The 9,702-nt window shown below is 42.7% G+C and overlaps 1 protein-coding gene across 1 annotated transcript; it reads right to left on the reverse strand.

The window, feature by feature from the left end:
• Positions 1 to 5,273: 5,273 nt before the first annotated feature.
• On the reverse strand, positions 5,274 to 7,189 carry LOC111965260 (nuclear receptor subfamily 0 group B member 2). Its single transcript, XM_023989333.2, has 2 exons — positions 6,562 to 7,189; positions 5,274 to 6,249 (listed from the first exon to the last, which is right to left on the reverse strand). Exons 1-2 carry the CDS (start codon positions 7,085 to 7,087, stop codon positions 6,008 to 6,010), a joined length of 768 nt encoding a protein of 255 aa, XP_023845101.1. The 5' UTR covers positions 7,088 to 7,189; the 3' UTR covers positions 5,274 to 6,007.
• Positions 7,190 to 9,702: the final 2,513 nt, after the last annotated feature.

Here is a 9,702-nt window from a genome sequence, read left to right on the forward strand (position 1 = left end):
GGTTGGATATATGGGTGTTTCTCGGGTGTGTGGTTGGATATATGGGTGTTTCTCGGGTGTGTGGTTGGATATATGGGTGTTTCTCGGGTGTGTGGTTGGATGTGGGGGTGTGGTTGGATGTGGGTGGTTCTCGGGTGTGTTGTTGGATATGGGTGGTTCTCGGGTGTGTGGTTGGATATGGGTGGTTCTCGGGTGTGTGCTTGGATATGGGTGTGTGGTTGGATATGGGTGTTTCCCGGGTCTGCCCTTGCTACACCAAGACACACCTATCTGTCAGAACCTTGCCCGCAGCTGTTTCTCCTCACGCAATCACCAACAAAACCTCCAGCAGGTTGAGTTGAATAAATACAGGCAGATGTATGGTGAGACGCCAGAGGAAGCTTTGGATAGGTCAGTAGCGAACAGAGTAATATGAGAAGAATGCAATTGCTGAATTTATGTAGATATTCTAAACTTAAGTGTTATGATAACTTTCATATGTATTAACAGGTTCATGTAGAAAAAACAACATAATACCATAGAAGCAGTGTTCTGCTAATATGAGTGTGCATCATTCGTTGTAATTCCCAGCCGATACAGGTASTGTGTCTATTGACAATATTGTCTGGTGGTAATTGGGGCCATCTTGGAAGACATGTCAGAGTGGTTATACCTTCCTGTGTGGTATCCCATATACAACAGGAGTTTCCTGATCCTGGTGCAGAATAAAGTTTCCCCCCCCCATATTGACTGATACCATTAAATTCCCTAATAAATAAAGACAATCCAATTAAAAGTTGTCTAGTAAAATGTTTATGCCAGGTCTCGCCTGTACATGTACGGCAGTCCAATCATCTTGGAAGTCTCCATGTGCTGGCTCCATACATGTTTCTGTGAACATGTATGGAGAGCTCGGTCCCGTGTGGCTCAGTTGGTAGAGCATGGCGCTTGCAACGCCAGGGTTGTGGGTTCATTCCCCACKGGGGGACCAGGATGAATATGTATGAACTTTCCAATTTACAAACTTTCCAATTTGTAAGTCGCTCTGGATAAGAGCGTCTGCTAAATGACTTAAATGTAATGTAWATGTAACACATACACACRTAGTCACTTCTATYACCAATGTGTTGTGAAATGTCATGTTTGTAATTGTATTTAACTGCCTTCATTTTGATGGACCCCAAGAAAGAGTAGCTGCTGCTTTGGCAGGAACTAATGGAGATCCATAATAAGTACAAATGGCAGTTAGGTAATATCTGACATAACTCAGTGCAACTCGATATTAGGAAGGTGTTCCTAATGTTTGGTACTGTATACTCAGTGCCTATATTATTATTATTATTATTAGAAGTATTGTTTCATTCACTTCTCTTTTTGACCTGCACTGTTGCAGTTACATGTGACTAATAAATGCTTCTAATCTTTAAAAAAAGAAGAAGAAAATAAGAGGTGAGGCTGGAGGTGAGGTCTTTGTTAGAGGTCCTTGGTTCGAGCTTCGGCATGACCCGACTCAGGAGGAAGTGGTACTCACTAAGCAGGCTGCATGACGTCCTTTCTTTCGACGCCAAACCCACTGCTGGTGTGCGTGGCCAAAGAGCTCTACTTTCAGGTAAAACAAATGTAAACGCTTGGAGTTTGCTAAACRACATTGGCACTTGGATTGGAACCTGTGCTATGCTCAGGTGACATGAAAATAGAGCTCCGTGGCCACGCACACCAGTGGTGGATTTGGCATTGAAGGAAAGATGCAGAAAATAACCCCATAACTACTGTAAAATATGTTGGTGGATCTTCAATGTTTTTTTGGGCTACTTTGCTTCCACTGGTCCTGGGGCCCTTTTTTATGGTCAACGGCATCATGAACCTTAGTACCAGGACATTTCTGCTAAAACCTGGTTGCCTCTGCCAGGAGGCTGGAACTTGACAGCAAGTGGATCTTCCAGCAAGAAAATAACCCCAAGCACACATCAAAATCCACAAAKAAATTATTAATTGACCACAAAATCAACATTTTGCAATGGCCGTCTCAGTCCCCGGACTTCAAACCCATTGAAAACTTGTAGTTTGAATTGAAGAGGACAGTCCATAAGCACAGACGAGGATATTAAGGATCTGGAAAGATTGTGCATGGGGGAATGGGCTATTTCAAACTGTTTTTCAGGGTGAAATCTGAATTTGAGATCCACAAGTGTGAWTGCATGGAAATTCCACTGTTCCAGTGTTTTCTGAGCCTGGGGTGATTTTACGTCTAGGGCTCAGGAAGCTACATGAACTTAACTTTGTATAAAATCATACATTGATGTCAATGAAATACTTGCTTTTGTATCATAGGATTTGGGCCTCAGTGTGTAAAATTACACTGAACAAAMATATAAACACAACATGTAAAGTGTTGGGCCCATGTTTCATGAGCTGAAATAAAAGATCCTAGAAATGTTCCATATGGACAAAAAGCTTATTTATCTCATTGTGTGCAGAAATTTGCTTACATCCCTGTTAGGGAGCATTTCTCCTTTGCAAAGATAATCCATCCACCTGACAGGTGTGGCATATCAAGAAGCCGATTAAACAGCATGATCATTACACAGGTGCACCTTGTGCTGGGGACAATAAAAGGCCACCCTAAAATGTGCAGTTTTGTCAGACAACACGATGTCACAGATGTCTCAAGTTTTGAGGGAGTGTGCAATTGGCATGCTGACTGCAGGAATGTCCACCATAGCTGTTGCCAGAGATACTAATGCTAATTTATCTACCATACGTCGTTTTATAGAATTTGGCAGTAAGTCCATCCGGCTTCACAACCGCAGACCACATGTAACCACACCAGTCCAGGTCTGAGACCAGCCACCCGGACACCTGATGAAACTGTGGGTTTGCACAGCTGAAGAATTTCTGCACAAACTGTCAAAAACCGACTCAGGGAAGCTCATCTGCGTGCTCGGCGTCCTCACCAGGGTTTTGACGTGACTGCAGTTTGACGTCGTAACCGACTTCAGTGGGCAAATGCTCACCTTCAATGGCCAATGGCACGCTGGAGAGGTGTGCTCTTCATGAATGAATCCCAGTTTGAACTGTACCTGGCAGATGGCAGACAGTGTGTATAGCATCGTGTGGGCAAGGGGTTTGCTGATGTCAATGTTGTGAACTTTTTTTTAAGGTATCTGTGACCAACAGATGTATATCTGTATTCCCAGTCATGTGAAATCCATAGATTAGGGCTTAATGCATTTATTTCAATTGACTGATTTCCTTATATCAACTGTAACTCTTTGAAATTGTTGCATGTTGCATTTATATGTTTGTTCAGTGTATATTGTGGAAAACCTTGTAGTACCTCATAACCTTGTAGTGCTCAGGTTTTAATAGTCAAAAGTTGCCTTGAGTCCATATCATTTGTTTAATAGATCCCTCTATTGCATTAGGAGAAATCTGCAAGCCTAAATCCTCAAAACGCATTGAGCATGATCCACACAATGGATGGCATGAACATCAGACTCAAATAAGTAAGGTTTGAAATATGTCACTGCCCACCAGCCAAGAGCTGTTGAATTTACTGCTGTGATAAGTCCATAGAGCACAATGCATTTATGTGGTTTGTGTTTAGTCAGTTTAGTTCACATTGGTCAAAGCAAAAGAGTAAGTTCACGTGCCAACCTTTAATTAGAAGACATCAGGGGGCTGTAGAGAGAGACTTGTGGTACAACTACACTCAAAGAGCACAGAAAGATCATGGCCGGAGATCAACTCCACGTACTGTACTTCTGAAGGAGCTACTGAGGGGCTTTGGATATAGTRGAACACCCAATATCAGATTGTTCCTCAACTAAGTGGCTGTTCCACAGAGCTGGATCTCAGAGCGTTATTGAAGTGGACTCATATTGGAAGATCAGTGTTGAAAATACAGAAAGAGTAGAGAGACTGAGAGTGGGGCTTGGCTGTGGTCTGGTTGTTCATAATTTTAAAGCTGAGGATGCTGGAMGCTACACCGGTCAACATTATGCTACGGAATATGGCCCAAAATATGGGGATGGTTTGGTTTATCTCTCTGTCCTTTTGATCTCTTCATCGACACCAGCACAGATCTAAAGCCTCTMCCGACCTTCCTTGACTTCACCCCAACATTCTCAGACCAAAGTCCTCTCTCTATGATGTCAATCAGTTGCAGAGGACTCTGTGTGGCACTGACCTTAATGGTTGTCATAGTTGGTGTTTACACCAAAATGAGGGACCTCCAAAAAGCAGAGTTTTTTTCAGGCATGGAGGCGACAGAGCACCAAGTCTTGGGCTGATGTCCTGCTCCTCCTCGCTCTCAGTTCTCTCTTAAAGATGCCATGTTCTCTACTGTCAATGTATTAATTGTGTAAGTCCTTTACTGATTGTATTACTTTTACTGTTAGCTACATTAAATGATGTTTGGAAGATTTGAACATGCATTTATTATATATATATATATATATATATATATATATATTAAATGTTTTCTGGAGACATATTCCTAGGCTCCAAAGCCTTTTTCTTGGTTTCGACATAGGGTTTTGCTTTTGTGAATTGCTCTGTAAAAATGTCCCATACTCATTTGTGAATACAAAGGAATAAAATAATGTATAATATATCTTTGAGATCTGATAGATCTGTCTTTATGGCAGCATAAATAAACACTCTGTGCTGTGTATTCAAAGAGCAGTAAGAGACGTATTTTTCGGTAACACTGTACTTGTAATATTTTCACCTATATTTTTTTGTTGTTCAAATGTCCAGTCTAGGGAAACTAAATGACAACCTCATGTTAGACGGTGTGACGCTCTACATATGTTGAGATTGTATTCTTTATTTAGATATACAGAACGCCGTGACATTTTTTGTTCAAGSCCGACCTTGGCTTCATTAGACTGAAAATATAATTCCTCYTCATATCTTATTGGTATGATAAGGAGAGCTTAGTGACTGTTATTGACCGTTGAGACAGTCACTATGCAGTTCCGTTGAGGCTGTCTTCTCGTTGCTGCGTTGAGCCACTCGTGAGAGGAGAGAGGCAGCAAGATGACGGTACRGGGCACCCAGCTGGTAAACCACCTTCCAAAGTGCCCTCTGTACCAGTGAGGTAATATAGATAAAGCTTGCTGTAACTTGGGCTCAAACACAATAGGAACTGGAGTAGGAAGATGGAGACTTGCGGAGCACTCTCACACTACTGTGATAGCCTTGTCTATGTATGAAAACATCACTGATGCTCCACACCACTCATTCCCAATTCCCAACACAGATTCACTCTAACCCAATGATTAGGGGGGGAGAACGTGGGCTTCGAATTCTGCACATATTATTCCAGTGCACTGCTTATTAGTAGTTACTTTAGAAGAGATATGTTTAAATTGAGCTTGAAGAGCTTCTTGAATGGCAATGCCAGCTGTAATATAGACCTCTTGAACAGGAGACGTTTAATCTACTGTGGCTTGGCTAATGCTGTTTGTATTCTTGTCTCGCAAACCATATTCCAAATTGTAAAGACATAACCCAATAATTGTATAAAAATATATTTATAGAAAATAGTCTGGAGGCAGTCCCAGAAATGATTTACATTGTTCATGCAAACATACAGAAAACAAACAATGTATCTAAACGGTATTCTGCAAAATATACATGATTTTAAGGAATGTGTATTGTAGACCATCTGATATAACCAGTAAAATGTTGCTATTTTTTTGTTGTTGCTAATATACAGTAAATGTTGCTAATTCATAGTTGGATGTAAACAATAGCAAACTGTTCTCATAATTTCCAGAGACATTTTTTTTCTTCCTATTTGGTCAGACATTTRTTACTGGGAATAAAGAATACACATTTATTTCCCCTTATAACGAGCTCTTATTTGTCAATCTCTTCACCACATGACCAGACACCCCAACTCAGTCCCGGGGGCTCAATATCCCTCACAGTGGGAGCCCACACCCCTCAAGTTCAAGTTTCAACTTTATTGTCCCAGCGGGAAATTATATMAAGTCTCTGTATATCAGCCTTGCAGTAGCTACCTGCTGAAGAGCATATCGACCAGGAAGTCCAGTAGATCTGCTTGGCCAATGACAGGACGGAAGAAGAGCTCGGTTATAAGGTTGGGTGTGATGGTCTTGAGCATGGAGGCCGCGAGCAGGATACGAGCGAAGCGGCTCCGGTCCCCAGGGTGGAGTGATTGKACCACCTCCCTCAGAGCATGCTGAGCCTCCTGCTGTAAGCCCTCCACGAATAGAGCTGCCTTTAGGTCTTTCACATCTGTTGAGGAGGACAGAAATGTATCATGAGTGGACAAGCTACATTTCATACACAGTGGTACAGTACAGTACTGTTCAGTTATATATGACATTGCAATTGATTTTTGTAAACCTACTGGCCAGCTGGATTCACTGAAAGTATTTTATGTTTTGTTGCGTGTGTGGACAAGCCTAACAAGTCTTATTTAATGTTTGAATTCTGTATGTAGGGAGGTTTATTAGATCATCAAGCAGCTGTGGGGACGTAAAATCCCTACCGAACAAACACTTCCATTGACTCGTTGAAATATTGAAGCTTTAAGGCAAACCTTACCTGGGTTAAATATCATGGTGCCCTTGAGGTATGCGTACTCCTTTGGACTTAAATCCAGACTCCAGAACTTTTTGAGGCACGACTTGAGTTTGTTCACACCAGCCAATGTGGGCTGCTCTCTTTCCGTCTCTGAGCTCTCTTGAGAATTCAAGAGGATTCTTTTCAGCATGCTATCGGCAGGGGTGTCGATGACGTCAAAGTTCATGCCTTCCTGGGCCAGACCCAAAATAAAGAGTGGCGCCCAGCAACTTTGGAGGAGCGAYAGTTGATCGTTCRGTGGGAGTTGGTTGAAAGCRGGTAAGTTCTTCATAAAGTGAATTGTTTTCACCAGCACTCCCGATGCCTCTTGGCAAATGTCTGCTGGACTTTTCAAGCACACTGTCCGTCGTATCTCGCAGTTGCATCTATGAGGTATCAAGTTGTAGTTCAGGCTGTTGTGGCTTGACTTGGAATTTTCTCGATTGAGGATGTTGTAAAGGATAGCACTTGACTGCCTATCGTTGTAATCTGTACATGCGTTATCCATTTTGACGAGACACAGAACATACTCTCAAAAACAAAATGAAAAGCTGAAATACATTCAAATGTTCTTGGCCTACCAAGCCAGGCTCTTGTTGAGGTGGTGTGTGGTTGTGCGGATGCCTTACACCGTGCTTCTATTTATAAGGCCAACCCACTGAGCTAAACTCGTGCACCTTGACCTGTCAATACTTCCTCGGCGAAAAACAAAGAGCCCCTAAAGAGCAGACAACTCRACTGACGGCATCCCCTAAAGAGCAGATAAGGTATTCTTATTGAAAACCAATGGATAGAGCATATCCATATCGGGCGGGGTAAGCCTAATCTGTGAGACTCTGTCATTACCCAAGGCTGTACCAAGCTACCAAGGACTGTGGGAGTACTCAAGCACACTGCATATAGCTCCGCTCATTGCCAGCTCACACCTAAGTTGGACACGGGCCAATGTAAACAGGTAAGGGAGCACTGACCTGTCAGCTAAGTCCTTGAGAGATGTACCCAACCTTTAGTTTAGTTCAGGCTTCCAAAGGGCTAAATATACCAAAAACAGTAGGCCTGCATAACCGAATGGATTTCTTGGATAAAAATGGCGTTACATGACATCTTACATTGAACAAAAGCTTACAAATTCGTTGTATACAACGCCAGGAACGACAGACGGATTAATAGTGAAACATAGTGGAATTCAGTGTGGATTTGGAAGCTACAGCCCTTCTGCCCTAAACTCTGATCCCAGTCATGTGTCCCCACCGTATATTCCACACTGACTCAGAAGCCTGTCTCACCAATAATGTGTTTTCTGGGCAAATCTGTCCAGCAGACGTCTCGATACCCAGACCCAAACTAATACCAGACCCTGACCAAACCAATACACAACCTTTTGAGACCCACAMCAAGATCCAAACTCTTCAGACTGAAATCCAGACCAAGTGTATCGAGAGCCTGACAAGCGGAAGACCAATTCAAATGTGGAAAAACCAGATCCAGAACGAGACCCAGAGCAAGACCAGTCTGAAGGCATCCCATCCGGTTTCCACAAAAAGCAAGGTGCCCTGACACTTTTGTGTTGTGTCATTACTTTTTGTCACATAACTCTGACAAGAGATATCTTGACCACACGAGTTGAGAGACTAACTATGGTCTGGGACCATGAGCTGAGAACCCGACCTAGACCTGAACATTGATGCTGGGACCCAGACCCAGACTCAGTGACCAAAACCAAGACCACATTTACCGTATGTGGCATTGTGTGATCTCAAGACCAAAACCACAAGATCAAGATTCCGTCTCTGGTTTCAACCAACTCAACCATTTAAAGTATGTAAATATATTTTAAGCGTTTTGCMAAAAAAAACATGATTATTTGTCTCTTTGAACATAAACAATCAATTGATAGATTTTAAACATGTCTGTCATTGAACAACCCCATGCCATTGATTAGACAGTGAAACACACAAATGTGAAAAATTGGTAGATATGTTTTGTTATCTTTGCAGTGCCTAGCACAGAGGTTTGAACCAGATAAGCTGATTACTTTATTAGTCTGATAAATTAACAGCATGTGAGCATGTGTCATACAGTGCATTTGGAAAGTATTCAGACCCCTTGATTTTTTCTACATTTTGTTACGTTACAGCCTCATTCTAAAAGTGATGAAATTGTTTTTTCCCCCTCCTTAATCTACACACAATACCCCATAATGACAAAGCAAAAACTGATTTTTAAAAGATGTTTGCATATGTACTAAAAAAGTAAAACTGAAATATCAYATTTACATAAGTATTCAGACACTTTACTCAGCACTTTGTTGAAGCATCTTTCGTAGTGATTAAAGCCACAAGTCTTCTTGGGTATGACGCTACTAGCTTGGCACACCTGTATTTGGGGAGTTTTTCCCATTCTTCTCTGCAGATCCTCTCAAGCTCTGTCAGGTTGGATGGAGAGCGTCGCTGCACAGCTATTTGCAGGTCTCTCCAGAGATGTTCGATCGGGTTCAAGTCCGGACACTGGCTGGGACACTCAAGTACATTCAGAGACTTGTCCCGAAGCCACTCCTGCGTTGTCTTGGCTGTGTGCTTAGGGTTGTTGTCCTGTTGGAAGGTGAACCTTCGCCCCAGTCTCAGGTCTTGAGCGCTTTGGAGCAGGTTTTCATCAAGGATCTCTCTGTACTTTGCTCCGTTCATCTTTCCCTCGATCCTGACTAGTCTCTCAGTCCCTGCCGCTGAAAAACATCCCCACAGTATGATGCTGCCACCACCATGATTCACCGTAAGGATGGTGCCAGGTTTCCTCCCGACATAATGCAGTGCTTTAGACCGCCTTAGACGGCTGGGTTCTCGGTCACCTAACTGACCAAGGCAAGGCCCTTCTCCCCCGATTGCTCAGATTTGCCGGGCGGCCAGCTCTAGGAAGAGTCTTGGTGGTTCCAAACTTCTTCCATTTAAGAATGATGGAGGACATTGTGTTGTTGTGGACCTTCAATGCTGAAGACATATTTTGGTACCCTTCCCCAGATCTGTGCCTTGACATACTCCTGTCTCGGAGGTCTACGGACAGTTCCTTTGACAACATGGCTTGGTTTTTGCTCAGACATGCACTGTCAACCGTGGGACCTTATATAGA

The sequence above is a fragment of the Salvelinus sp. IW2-2015 genome, linkage group LG6.1 (assembly GCF_002910315.2).
Source record: "Salvelinus sp. IW2-2015 linkage group LG6.1, ASM291031v2, whole genome shotgun sequence".
NCBI lineage: Eukaryota > Metazoa > Chordata > Actinopteri > Salmoniformes > Salmonidae > Salvelinus > Salvelinus sp. IW2-2015.